At 46.4% G+C, this 15174-nt stretch overlaps 1 protein-coding gene across 1 annotated transcript in view; it reads right to left on the bottom strand.

Moving 5' to 3' along the window:
• LOC119165157 (neprilysin-1) overlaps positions 1-15174 on the bottom strand; it is a 20307-nt gene that overhangs the window by 1792 nt on the left and 3341 nt on the right. The window contains exons 4-11 of the mRNA XM_075872274.1: positions 13236-13322; positions 12596-12801; positions 11426-11644; positions 9573-9884; positions 6555-6856; positions 4204-4262; positions 2542-2596; positions 2112-2179 (exon numbers count right to left, since the gene is read on the bottom strand). Of these exons, the coding sequence (XP_075728389.1) occupies positions 2112-2179; positions 2542-2596; positions 4204-4262; positions 6555-6856; positions 9573-9884; positions 11426-11644; positions 12596-12801; positions 13236-13322 (1308 nt within the window). The remainder of the gene's footprint in view (positions 1-2111; positions 2180-2541; positions 2597-4203; positions 4263-6554; positions 6857-9572; positions 9885-11425; positions 11645-12595; positions 12802-13235; positions 13323-15174) is intronic.

Genomic DNA, 15174 nt, shown 5'->3' with positions numbered 1-15174 from the left:
GCTTTCTAAGTGGACAATTAATGCATTAAAAACGTGTAATGACTCACTTTAACCGTCGATTTTGGCATTTTGTCAAAATCTTTTGCATCAATAAACTCAAACTAATTTGAAAATAGTTTGCTACGAATAATTAACTGTTCACCCTATTTAACGTGTTCCATATTTCTCGCAATAGGTTCTGAAAATTAGTTTATTGTATAAATGTTTTTCCAGAATCTTAAGGGGCTCTGCAAATCTGGTGAATGTTATTGAAGTTTGTGTGAATAAAGTGATGTAATAATGTATTGTCTATATGTGACAGCTTGATTTAGCCAGTCTATATATTTTGCTTGAAAAGGTCAGCTGTGGATGAATTGGGTGAGCTTTAGAATGTCCTCCCATTTTCATGCGCTCTCTATATATTGCATCAATGACATTGATACCATTAAGGAAATCCTTTGCAGTGTTGCTGCAAAGAATCCTCCAGACACTAAGCGAAGGCAATCTGCATGCACTAGTCAGCTCGTGGAGTTTCCCCACGTGAACCTCTGAATTCTTACAGCCGTTGCTTAAAGCTAGTCATTGGTTAATCACCAAAATGCTGAGTGTTTCATTTAGCAATCTGTGGGCGTGCTTTCTGTGATTCATGCCTGAACTGCTAAGGTTAGATTACGGGAAAATGAATGGATGAAGGAAGATGAATTTGGAAAGTTTGTGGAGATTACATGGACACAACAAGCGCAGAACTGGGCTGGTTGCAAAACATGGGAGAGGCCTTTGCCTTGCAGTCAGGCAGATGATGATGATGAAGTGCTCACTCGAAAATCTCAAGACATTTTCGTGGGCTTGTATGGCACTCGTGAGGTCCAAGGACATTGGTTTTAAAGTGCGATTCTGACAGTCGCCTAGCTTTACTGAGCCGGTCAAGGTGTCGCTGCATACACTGAATTGGGATTCAACATTCTGCGTATCCTTGCATTATAGTTTCAGTTAATTCTGTTTCCATCGTGCAAAGTTGCCTATACTTGTAATGTCTCCCTGCTCCATCTTTTTTTTCTCTGGACCCTTGAGAGTGCCTTGATAGTCATAGCGAAGCACCCTACAGCACTTTGGAACAACTTTCATTGATAGAGGATATCTGTGGCTCTGGAACTGCTCGTAGGCTGGTGTCGCCTAGTGGCAAGCAAATATTCTCACTGCATCGGTTGAGCGCCACTGAATGCTGTCCGCAGCACTGTGTCATGGTGAACAATCTGTCTCCCTAAATTTTGCCTTAGCACTGTCACAATAATATTTCTTGACGGAAATAATAATGACGGAAAGATAAAAAGAGAATGTGTCATATGGCTCAAACAGAAAATTCGGCTTTTGTTCAGCAGAGTGATTTTGGCTTGCAATAATACCACATATTGTATGCATAAACTCAGACATACATATGCACACAGAAAAGGGAGAGCGCCACCATCAAGTATGGCAGATGCAAGGGAAACTGAGGCCAATAGAGGGAGAGTGAAGGATGTGGTGGGAAATGACATTGGAGCCTGGGGTGGGAGAGAGAAACGCCTAGGACTGCTGAAGCAAGGACTCTGATAGGAAGGAGTATGAAAGCTCGGCAAAGTGAAGCAAGATTCGAACCTGGGTACTCGCGGTCTGAAGGCAGCTATCCAGGTGCGGTAGCTAAACGTGCATGAGCAACACTTCTTTGCAGCCTAGTTGGTCCATGCTGAAATCTATTCATGGGAACCATGTGATAGCGTTGCTATGCGCGAGAGAATGAGAGGGACTGACAACAAGAAAGGATGCGAAAATCTCTGCCATGTGCAGTATAGTGAAGGGGTGTGGCGACCCAGGCTAGCAGATGGCGACTGTGAGCTGGCATTTGACCGAAAGTGGTAACCCGCAGGTAGGTTAATGTCTGGTCACTTCACCTTTGGCATCCTACATCACCATTTACAGCCGTCACTTCGTGGAGCAAGAGCCTTGTTCCGCCCCGCCTCGTTCGTCAGCATTACGACCTTCGCTCTTGGGGTAAGCTTTGCACCAACCCATCTCCGCAATTTCAACGCATGTATTGCCAACATGAATTGAAAGTTATACTATATACGGTATTCATATTACAGGACTATATTTACCTCGGTACAGCACGGCCTGCGCAAGTTGGCGAGCCAGCTGAAACCCGAAACGCGCGAAGTCCAAAGGCCTGCAAGCGTAAGATTATGTTAGCCACACTGTAATGTCATCAATAGAGGGTGCTGTTATGGATATTGTCAAAATTCGCCATTCATCAACGGTGGTAGCTCCAGACTGGGGCTTGCTACGTCTTCTTCAATTGGCTTAACGCAGCGTATAGGACTCAATCACGCTCCTAAACTTCCAAATTCATATCAAATACATCGCAAGTCATATTCACTGTTGATATATTTTACAGATATGCGCAGGTTGATGGGAATCGATCCCACAGGTTGTGCGAGTACCTCTTTAAAATGCTGCCATTACGAAACTTTGCAAGATGGCGGAGTTCGACTGTATCCAGCATAGCTCCACCCATAGTGTGTCACTCACAGAGAGTTTCCAGGCGCCGAGTAGATGGGCTCCCGGAGCACTCCCACTGGCACCACTGCATGTCATAAAGAAAAAAAAAAAAGATGTGTGTGCGTGTGTTTGAGATAAATAGGAAAAAAGTGTACACTTGCCCAAAACTGTTTATTGGTTGAAGTTTTGATCGACGATTGATTAATGAAAATTGGTCTCCAATTGAAGCAAATAAGCAGTTTTTGATCAAGCATATACCTTTTCCTCATATATATATATATATATATATATATATATATATATAAATAAACAATGAAATAGGGAGTTCGAACTGCTTAGTTCGTGTAATACACTAGTTATCAATATACTATTAATATATACCTTGCACTACAGTTAATGGTATGGCAGGTCATGCATACTACGAATTCACACACATAAGTATGAAAGGTTGTATCTAGGTACAGCTGAACCTCGTTGTAGTCGATACTGGTATCCCCTTCAGGCGCCAGGTGTACAATTGTACTTATAAACTTTGGAGGCGCGTCAAGCACCGCGTATTACTTCACATACAGGCTTCCTAGATGGATAACTAATGGTTGTTTAACTTTATTGGGCTGCTTATTGCTGCAGAGGATCACTTTGCTGGAGACACTGTCATATTCAACGATCGTTTGACGTGCCACGTACCAGGACCAACGTCGAGGCTTTTTTTTTTTGCTCGAAATGAGTGCAGCGGAAACCAAACTGTGCGTCCATTTTAGGCTTTATGATTTATTTTTTCTACACAAGCATTCAAGGAAATTGCAGATTAATTTTGTATTTAATAGATACTAATTAATAATTATTATTGAGACAAGCACAATACGGCACATTCCTTCATTTTATTTATTGAAATGTAATGCTGAGTGCCTTGAAATCATGTCATGCAAGTTTGACACATTTGCAGGCAGTGCATCATAATTCGTGCCTGAAGGGGATATAGCAAATAATAGATTATAGCGAACTAGATTTGAACTTTGGTTGCACAGCAAGCACTTGTACTGTCTTTTTCTACTTGTGTTCCATCTTCTGCGCAGTTTTATTTCAGATTCAAATTCTGTTGGTCAGGCATCACACGAAGACATCTGTTCCTTTTATAACTAATCCAAACATGTGATAGCTGCCGTGATGTCGGCAGCAACGATGAAATATTTGTTTGCATCAGGCTAAAGCTAGATAACTGAAAAGCGCAACATGAATTTTGATAGACATTTCTTTAGTCTATAGTAGCTACTTGCGACGCTAAATATTCTGGTAAATGTGTGGTTAAAAAGGTTGGGGAAATATTAATCATTCAACACAAGAAAAAAATGAATATGATTGAAATAAATGTGAACTCAGTCGTGTTTTGTCAAAGTGACTGTGTTCTGTTGTAGTTTCACCTCGTGTTCTGATCTACTTAGATTAAAATGCCACAGTTACGGAGACATGCAAGGATTACACCTTGTTTTATAGTTGGTTGGAAGCTTATAATAATTATTCTCGCATCTAGAATTCTAGTGCGAGACAGATTGCCGATTACTTAAAGAGTATTTTTATTTTTGCTGTTCCAAGAAAGGTTGGATATAAGGAACTAATTCTTGGTCCCGATGATATTTTGTTAGAGCAAGGTTCGACCATATATTCCCTCAACCCCTTGCATCTATTACCCACCTAGCTCATTCGAGTCGGCCATGTAGTGGATGGCAGGCTCCATGTATGGTACGTCCCACCTGCGGGCAGTGCATACATATTTGATTGGTCATGTTGCATGGTTTCAAAACACAGGTAGCAGTGCTGCATGCTTCATATGTTTTTGTATTTATTCATGCATATAAGTGTATGATCACGAGTGGCGCTCTTTCATAAAAGAGTCAAAGTGGACGACCCACTAAAAGTCACTGGAAAGGACGATATATCACTCAGTTCAAAGGCCTCACTACGCATGCACAACAGTTAATGCAAATGGGGTGGAGTGGGGGTCCATATGCCAGGTACATTTGCCTCGTCATTGCACGTTGCCACTTTTGACTGCGCATGCGTGATCTGCCTATTGAGCAAGTATTGGAGGCCATGTGCTCTGCCTTGTTCTCAAGGACCATATATGTCTGGAGCCAACATAACCTACTATACCGGGGTTTGGCGCGATGAAATGGTGAAGGGAGCGGCAGCATTGAATGTTCACCTCAGAGAATGCACACCTTGCCCCTTCAAATGGGGAACGCTGATGCGCACAGAACTCTTGGCATCTTGGGCAACGTGATACTAGTTGTCTTAATGTAAGTCTACAAGTACTTGTGCCACTTTTCGGTCTGCATAAAAAGAAATCCGCCTAGCTAAAACTGTGGAAATAAAAAGCACCAGGCCTGCGCGGAAAGCGCAGCACAGTCACAGAGAAAGATGGAAGAGTGCCATTTCGAGAACCCATTGCAAACTCTCTTGGGGCTACTAATACATTTGCTAGGTACCCACTGCTCTATTTTTTTGGTGACTGATTACGGTGACTTATGGCTGAGCTCTTTGTAATGGTTTAGAAGCATTCAACAACCCACACATTACACAGTTCTTATTGTGTGAAGTCTGGTTACACAATTCGCCTTCTGCAAAGCCTGGTTTTTATATTAGTCTTCTATCCCATTGTATTATGTATGTTGATGTGGTTCCTTTCTGACATGATGCTTCTGTTTTATTGTGTGCTGGAGTTTCGAGCACTGGCATGGCTCAGTGCACAGGGAGGTTCGATCCCCGTTCCATCCTGCATGTTGTTTTTTATTACTTTGTGCGATGGTGAGGACAGGCACCGGCGGCGGCGAATAGCTGCGGCACCCCCGTTACGATCTCATAACACCTTTCCTTGAAAAAAAAAAAAAAAAACTCCTAAATAGAGCACTGCAATTAATATTGGGATGATAAAGGTAATCTCGATAATTCGGATGACCACGACGACACGTTGAAGGACTGGACAGGCCCCGTTACTCAGTTCCTGGCAAACTTGAGTTTATTTACACGCTGACACTTATTTACAAGGGCCAGTGTGGCCACAAAACTGACCCCACAGTAAGAGGGCTGTATCCATGTAGGCGTTACCTGCCGAGCCTATAGTATACTGCACACATCGACACCCACCTCTCGAATCCCTGGATCAGAGTCTGCGCCAAGCACGACCTTTGTCCACACTTCTTGATGTGGAGTACCAAGCTCCCCCCTCCTCGCCCACCTCATCTGAGACCGCCTTGTGCGACGAACCCCTTCTTGATGGTCCTCCAATGTAGCAAACTACCCTCCTTTCCTCAGAGATGTGTCTCCGCCTATGCGTTCCCACACTTTGCTGCTCTCATCTTAAAGGAAATCAGCTAACGAAAAAGTCCACCATTTCTTCTAAGTACAGCTTAAAAAATACTTTTGCATTACAACAAGGCTGCCTAGACAGCCGGTTGGCTGCCTGGAGTTTGTATGCAAGATGCTGCCGCCTTTCCACAATTACTTTGACAGCACTTCACGGCATTATCCTGTGGGGAAGGGTGTCACGACAGGGACCACTTGTTTCTCAGATCGTCTCACGGTGAGAACGTTTCCTCCGTGTGGGTGACTCACCAGCTTAAGATGTGGTGAACAAAAGCTCATGGTGTTTGGCAACGATGGCGTGTGCAGGGGCAAACGTCCTAGTGACCCATCTGCACAGATTCTCTCCCTTTCATCAGATGCCATCTACCGACTGGCCATCGTTCACTGGCCCCAAACATAACTACAGCAAATATCACTCAAAACTGTCATGCGAAATTATAAAGAACATGAATTTCACTTCATAACATAAAAATAAAAAATCTAAGCTCTATTGATAACAATAAGTGCTTTTGCACTGAGGGAAAAGTGATGCCCCAGGAAACGCTCTCAGATGCACATACGTGAGTTTCACCTATTAAAAAAGCAGGATTCATTGAATCTCGATCACTTCATTGACTGAGCTGTTACTTTCTCTCAGACATGTATATGGGTACGCATGCGTGAGTATCCAATGCACTCACAGTGGGGGCAGTCCTTTGCCAGCGAGCGCCTTCCATCGCTTGAGCATCACTGCGGATCGTGCGCGGAACCAGTCAAGCAGCACGGGACCGTCGCCGCCACCCACGTCGGGCACCTGCCTGTAGATCTGCTCGAGCACCATTTTGTCCTCAACGAAAGGCGGGTACAAGAGGTGCGCCTGCAGCGCGTTCAGCTTCTGCACGGCACGCTGGCTCACCGGCTCGGCGATCCACATGTAGTCCACCAGCTGGCGCTTCAGCTGGTCCGTTGCCGACGCCAGCACGTCGCGCGCCGCCGTACGGGCCTGCGCCACAGCGTGATTCATCATAAACGTTCACATGTGGGGCGCCGCCGTAATGACCTGAGGGTAGGTGTCGGGGGGGCAAAATTTATCACTTACTGTTACTTAGTGGGACCTATTTGCGTCATGCGTATAAAGAGTCGGGATATGGCCATGAAGGTTTTTAACTGTGATGGATGCAGAAGACTCCGTATGTTGTGTGCCAATAACTGTTCACATTTCAGCTCCCGGAAAGCCAAGCACCAAAGGGAGGCGATTGTGAGAAGCACGTCTTTAGTTTGTGTCGAGGAAGGCGAGATGTGAAAGTAGTCGACGTGGCCTGTCGATGTCGCCACTTTATTTCGAATTGCCGAAGCATAGCAACAGCGGCTGCCGGCGTCCAGTCCGCTAGGTTCTTGAGCTCTCTCTCTCTGACTCGCGCCTCGAGCATGAACGGCGCGAGAGGCGTGGCGTGGCGGCTGGTGACATGGTGATGATGATAAACGGCAATGATGGTGATGTTACAGATTACTCTCTCTCCCCCTCCTCTTTGTTCCTTGTTACAAGTTCATTATCATTTCTTTGTTGGGGTGTATGTCTCTAGGTCTTGACTATCGGGGTAACTAGGTCTTGACTATCGGGGTAAGGGGCCGCTCAGATGGAGCATTGCCCTCCCCCTAATTGAGAACCCTGCCCACGCCTATGGCATGGACTCCTGCTTCTTCCGTTGACCTCAGATAAATGCATGAGTGTGAAAGGAATAGGGACATCATCTCATCCCCTGAGGGGGGGGGGGGGGGGGGGAGGGAGCATGTCTAGACAGAACTGGATCTGTTTTATCATTGTATAATGTGTAGGGTCATGTTCATGGAAATTTTCGACAATGGGCCTTTTCCTAGTTGGAACAACACTCCTAGTCAAGACCACCGAAATCAAAACTGGTGGCTCTTGGGCTCCAAAATTACCCTGTGCGAGGAGCCGGTAGGCACTCTCTGAGGGCTGCGTTTGCGCCTCTCTTTGGGTAAAACATTGGCATGTTTGCGGCATCAGATGTCACTTTGTCCACACGTGTCGTCACGTTTCGGTCACCAAAAATCATGGCGCGTCCTATGCGCTTGCTTCCTCAAGGCCGGCGCGCATGCACAGACCACGTACCCAGAAAAGAGCCATTGTGACTGCAGAAAAGCCTTAATGTTCTTTATTCCAAGAACATATATTTCCATAGGGGAAGGTGGGCCGGGGGCGCTCCAGCTGTTGGGGGCTGTGTGTGCCCCATATTATGATATAATAAAAAAGAGGGGGCGCTACAGTGAACCTTCTCCCCCTCAAGGGGAACTCTGCACCCGCCTTGCCATCTTTACCCCCTCCCCCACTGGGAAGGTGGGGTTCATAGAGGAGCTTAATCGGTTTCGTTTGGACTTTTTTAAAAAAAGGGTGGGGAGGGGGTATAGAAACCTTAACTTCCCACCCAATTCGCACACACAATAAAGTACCCCGCACATGCCAATCAATGACCTCAGTGCAATCAGGCACTAAATACATTTTTGCCACACAAGCCGACAGGATTGAGACCTGCCAGCCCCTCCATCAGACGCACATCATTTACAAAGTTCTCCGCAAGACACTCTAACAATACATGGACTACCGAACCAGCGGCTTTTAGTACACAGTGACCAGCACCTTGATAGAACCATCAGCTGACCTTAACGTTGCCAAGTACACCGGATCAGCAAAGACGGACCCGTACAGGACTGGTTTGACCTATTTGAGCTCCACGCTACCGCCATATCTTGTTCAGAGTGAGAAATGGTCATCAACTCTACCGACAACATTTACACAAACGAAATGGCTAAATTCAAAGCTACAGAGCAAAACACGTTGCAGACACCTCCACGCATCAAATTACACGCTGAGTTTGTGGAGTTCAACCCGGTTCAGTTGAAGTACGGTGTATTGGTATTGCTCGTTTTGTACACAACAAGCAACATGGCAGTGACATGTGGCATTGTAGTAACCGAACCATAACAATATCAAGAGGGCAGCACGAGGCTGAGCTTGCCACCGTGAACATCGGATATTTTTAGGAAATGCTGTGCGAGTAGTCAAACTAGCGTGTCTATGTAATTAGGATAACGCTCTTTCCTCCTACCACTTCCCACATGGCGCTGATGGTGGAAGTCCATGATCGGCATTCCAAAATGTTACAAAAAATTCATTTAGTCGTACACTTGACGTTAAATATCATCAAACATATTAAAGGAATTCAGAAACATGGGCTCACGTAACATTCTGCATAAATTTAAAATGTCTGTGAGTGCCAAAGAACTGTGACAACCGTGCAATCCACATCCTTCCTTCCACTGTTCATTATTGGCGATAATGAGTCATCAGCTGATGCCATCCGTAGCTTCCACTGGACAGTGTCGCCACACAGTTTGTCATGGGTATGTGCAGGGTTCCCGATTAGCCATCAGGAGAGGCAAAGCTCTAACGCAGCATCCCTTGCCCCGTTAGTCAAGTCCAAAAGACAACACGCTTCACAATGGATGAAAAATGAAGCGATGACGTGCTTCCTACAGTGGCTTGATCCCTGACTTTCTGGACATTGGCAATGGGAAGTTTCCCGTGAATGTCGGCACAACGCAAAGGGTGCACTTGACCCCCCCTCTGGCACCTCCCCCAATGCCCACGCCTACGTAGTTCGTCACATTCCCATGAATTGGTAAACAAGCGCTTTCACCTGTGGTCCCAGCTGGGGCGCAAGCAGCGCAGTGGCTGCGTGTTCCATGAGGGCTCGCAGCTCGCGAAGGCAGCGCCGTTCCGTGCGTTGCTGTGCGCCGCCCAGTGCGACTGAGGCCGGCAGCACGGGTAGAAGCGGGGCCAGCTCGAGCGCCAGCCGCCAGGCTAGGTAGTTGTACACCGCCGCTGGCCCGGCGTCAGCCAGCAGCGGCGCTGCCTCCTCTGTGTAGCCTGGCGCCGTGAGAACCACGCTCACTGTCTGGGGTGCCGCCAGGTCCTCTAGGAGGGCCGAGAACACCCCCCGCCAGCGCCACTGCATGCAGAGGTGTGCACAAGTTATCAACACCACCATAAAGCACGGAATAAAAGGCACACACACACGGGGTGAACTCTTTACAATACGTTGAAAGACCTCAATTACATAGAAAAAGAAAACAGCCAGTTCCACATTGTGCAAATGTCAGTCAGCCGAACCAGTAAGCGCACAAGTGTGTGTTATGATATATAAACTAAGACCTCTTAGTCTCATTTAGAGCATCGTCATCATACTCATCATAATTTTGAGCATCATTATCACGATCATTAGTATAATTTAGCAGCACCTCGAGCATTATCTTCTTCTCTGACATCATTATTATTATTCTGTTTCATTTATTTACTGTTGAATCCTCTTATGACAATGCTCAAGTGCCACAAAACTTTTGTTGTTGTAACCGATAATATCTTTAAACGGCTTTCACGAAAAAAAAGGGAAATAGAGAGATGACAGGCTGTTGGGCGGAAACTATAACATTGAACAGGATAGACAAATAAACAACACATCAGTCTCGACGACAGCAAAGTTGCCGATTTTCCGAACTGTGTGCCTATGTGTCCGTGTCTTCTTCTCTCTTGTGGGTGTGTTTTTGCACGGTTATTCTCTTGCTCTTGAAAATTGGGATGCTTTCATGAGACCACCACAAGCCCCATATAGGCAGTGTATGACAACATATGAGGTTTCAGACGCTGAAACTCTTCAAAGTCTCGGCTTTTTACTGAAATTACATGTTATAACAGAAGCCACCAACGCTCTTGCGGTGTAGCGCACTTCAAGTCAGCTCTGCCTCAACGCTATGCTGCGCAGTGAAGCATATAGCCCCCGCGGCGGTGGTCTAGTGGCTATGGTACTCAGCTGTTAACCCGCAGGTCGTGGGATTGAATCCCGACTGCGAGGGCTGCATTTTCGACGGAGGCGAGAAAGCTGAGGCCCGTGTGCTCACACTTGGGTGCACGTTAAAAGAACTCCAGGTGGTTAGAATTTCCGGAGCCCCCCACTATGGCGTCTCTCATAATCACATGGTGGTTTTGGGTCTTTAAACCCCACATATCAATAAATCAAAGCATGTAGCAAATCCGAAGGTGCACTGAGGGTTGTGGGTTTGTGAACGAGGGTTGAGCAGTTTGAATTTCTCATTGGTACATTTATTTTCCAAGGATTTCGCGTTTCATTGCCTCTCAGCACGTACACTCAACAGCCAGAACCCATTGTTATAACCGATAAGGGGACAGGCAGACATTGCTGTAAGCGGGATATTTATCATCGAAAACATACAAAAGTCGACGGTGCAGCAGTTTCTCATTGTTATTTACAATATATTGTTATAAGTGGCGCAGCTTGACGTAGAACAGCTTCGCTGTTAAAACAGTATTACCGTTGCAGTAAATTTATTGCTTTACGATACAGCTGACGTTAGCCACAATTTAGCCAACACCAGCTAGTACAGTTAGAATGTCAGTAAATGGGACCGCTAAACGTCGGAAATATTTACACATCCCATTTACATAGGTCATGCTTACAAGAGACATATCAATTACCTTAGCGTGTTGTGGAAGGCTGAAGATGCGCACGGTGTGGTAGCGCGGCACATAGGTGGCCACTGGAGGGGTGGCCTTGACCGCGACGCGTGCCACGGTGCGGTCCAGCTCGACCAGGGCCCGCACCAGCTGGCCGTCCGGAGACCGCTGGGTGAGCGCCTGCAGCGCCGACGCTGTCCCGTTCCAGTGCCAGCTGGCAGCCGCCGGAGGAGGGTGCACCTGTAACATCGAGCACGTAAAATATGTCTGCATCTTGGACTTGAATATATCGGCATTCTCTACAAAAATCTGTCTAATAATTAATGGAGTTTAACGACCCAAAGCCATGATATGGTTATGAGAAGAGTCATAGTGGAGGGCTCCGAAAATTTCAACCGCTTGCCCGGGGTTTTTTAACATGCGTCTAAATACGTGAGCCGCGAGCATCTCCGCTTCCATCGAAAATGCGGTTGCCGCAACCTGCGTTCAATGCCTCAACTTGCGGGTCAGCAGTCGAGCACCAGACCACCTTGGAGGGTGGACAGAAATGTGTCTTGCTTGGCTAAAGATTTCCATATGCTGAGTAAATGAGTATCTGGCGAGTATTTCTGCCGTGCCAAATTGTCGCAAAGGCATATGTAGGCTCATATACGGGCTTCTAGGCAGGTGCACAGGGGGGGGGGGGGGGGGGGGACGCTTTTGGCTTTTTTGTCTTTACAACTATAGATGCATCTATAGTTCTTAGTAAGGGGTTTTAGTGACACGTTAGGATGGATAATGTAGAACGTATTCGACCCAATGTATGCCATCGTGTCATTGCCCATTGCAGGGCAATGGCATCTCCCATGTCCCGCCAATCAAACCGGGTCCTGTGCTTACTGTTGACATGTTATAGCCCGCAAGCTTCTTAATTTCATCTGCCCACCTAACTTTCTATCTACTCCACGTGACCTCTTCTTTTTTTAATCCAGTCCCTTATTGTCCAGCGGTTATCCTGCCTACGCACTATAATATGTGCCCTGCCCATGTTAATTTGTTCTTTATTCCGACTGTGATGTCCTTAACACCCGTTTATTCCCAGTCCTACTGTGCTCTCTTCCTGTCCCTTAAACATCATGTGCACTGTTGTAAATTATCGGAGCTAGATAGTTCGAATTAGCACACAAAAGCAGCAATTAAGAGAAGTCTCACATATATGGCAACTGCCGAGCGGTTCCCCGGCGGGGCGGCCAGCCGAAGGTTGATCAGGGGTCCCAGGCCGAGATGCCGCAGCAGGTGTCCCGCTAGCTGTTCAGGCGCTACGGGGGGCTCCTTGTCCAGCGGCAGTGGAAACTGGGACACACCCAAACGTTGCGCCACCGACCACCAGGCGTCGCGGCTCTGCGCCGTCAGCAGCTCTGCGCAAGCCCAGGTATGTGACGTCGATAGATAGTTATATCAGAGCAAGGCCCGTAGCAAGCATTTCTTTCTGGGGAGGGGCCCACCTGTTAAAACGCCTTTGAAACCCCATATTTTCATTTATCCTCGGTAAAACGCCCTCCTCCATCCGCAATCGAGAGGGGTGTTGATCAGAGCGCATTAGAGAAGATTTAAGGCGACATAGCGAAAAAAGAGTGATATATATACTTACACAAGATCGACTAGTCGAATAGAATAATAGATTAGTAAGGCTTGAGACATACCATGACTGATGCAAGCCTCTTCACTGTCTTCCCTTTATGTACGCTCTTAGTTTATATCCTGTCTTACGAACATGCACAAAAAGCCACCTTATGTTATCGGAAGTGGGGCGCAGCTGTACTGCCAGCCACACATCAACATGTCTGCGTACCTGTATTGAGGCAGCCTTGGTAGAGGGCGGCTGCTTTCTCGGCCACGGTCTGCCTGTTCCGCGGCACCACCGTCGAGGACAGCAGCGCTGCGTACAGCACGCCACATGAACTTCTGTTCAGTTAAAGCTGCGCTTCCTGGGAGACTTTGTAAGTCGAATCGTATGGGGTAATGTCTATTGTCGGGTCATCAAAAAAAAAAGTCAGTTTTGAAAGCCAGAACACTAATAGTTCATTTCACTCATTCACACATGCGACTGCGACTACAGCAACGGTTGCGAGACCCTTTGATATCGGCGACCAAAAAGTGACTCGATGCAACCGACTTTCGCACCCGTCGACAAAGAATTCACGGAATAAGGAATATTTCTTTTCACTGTGGCGGTATCGCTATTATCAACCTGACTACGCCCGCTGTAGAGCAAAGGCATCTCCCATGATCCGCCAATCAACCCGGTCTTGTGCTTTATGCTGTCACGTTATACCTACGAACTTTTTATTCTCATTGGTCCACCCAACTATCTGTCTCCCCGTCATGCGTTTGCCTTCTCTGGGAATCTTGTGTGCTACTTGCCCACCCCATGCCTATTTCTTCTTCTGGATGTCAAGTATGATATCCTTAATCCCGGTTACCTGACCCACTTTGTTCGCTTCTTGTCTCTTAAGGTTGCACCCATCATTTCTGTTACCATCGCTCGCTGCATCATCCTCAATTTAAGCCAAACCCTCTATGTAAGCCTCCAGGTTTCTGCTCCGTAGGTGAGTACCAGCAAGATGCCGCTGTTATATACCTTCCTTTTGAGGGTTAGTGACATATTAACGTTCATAATTTGAGAATGCTTGCCGAATGTGATCCACGTACCCCATTCTTATTCTTCTAGTTATTTCACTCTCATGGTTTGGCTCCGTGGTTACTACCTGTCCTAAGTAGACATGTTTCTTTACAACTTCCAGCGTCTCTCCACCTATCGCAAAGTGCTGGTTTCTGCCGAGATTGCTGCACATTACTTTAGTTTAGAGCATATTAATTTTCAGAGCTATACTTTTCTGCTTTCCGTGTCCAGTTGAGTAATCATGAGCTGTAATCCGTCGCCTGAGTTGCTCATCAAGGCAATGTCATAAGTCAATTGCAGGTTTCTAAGATACTCTCCATTAACTCTTATCCCTACCTCTTTGCAATTTAGCACCCTGAAAAAATCCTGTAAACATATGGTGAATAGCATTGGAGAGATCGTGTCTCCCTGCCTTGCACTCTTCTTTATTGGGATTCTGTCGCTTTTTTTATGGAGAACTATGGTGGCTGTGGATCCACTCTAGATTTATTTCATTATGTTTATGTAGGGTTCTTCGACGCCCTGGTTCCGCAGTGCCTGCTTTACTGCTGATATCTCGATTGAGTCAAACGCCTTCTCGTAATCTATGAAGGCTGGTATATGGGTTGGTTGTATTTCGCACATATCTCTATTACCTGATTGATAGTATGAATATGGTCTATTGTGGAGTACATGTACAAAATCCTGCTTGGTCCTTTGGTTGATTGATCGCTATATTTCCCCGTAAGATAAGCTGCCGTCCTGTTCCGGCGCGCCTGATTGGTCCAGAGGTTTGCTCTCGCGAGTGGAAAATCAAGTGGTGAGCGACGGAGCCAAGACAGTCGCTTTGCGACCGAATGTCCATTTCCGACCGTTTACGACCAGCTGCTTTGCGACTACTTGACCGTGCGACCAACTAAAAAGCTGAACTTCCCTATCCAGCAGATCAGGCAACTCATCCTCGCTACTGCAGTTTCTGTTTGCACCTGTACCGTGCGACGTCGTCGAGCCCATTCATGTAGTCGCTGAAGGAATGCGCCAGATATATTACAGAGCAACAAACTCAAACTAGGCAAACATCGGAAGTATGTCGTACTTGAACTTGTATAGCGCATTACGGGGAAGAAGA

Source organism: Rhipicephalus microplus, chromosome 8 (genome assembly GCF_043290135.1).
Source record: "Rhipicephalus microplus isolate Deutch F79 chromosome 8, USDA_Rmic, whole genome shotgun sequence".
Lineage (NCBI taxonomy): Eukaryota > Metazoa > Arthropoda > Arachnida > Ixodida > Ixodidae > Rhipicephalus > Rhipicephalus microplus.
The sequence above is the reverse complement of the archived record's forward strand: the minus strand, read 5'-3'. Positions and strand labels throughout refer to the sequence as shown.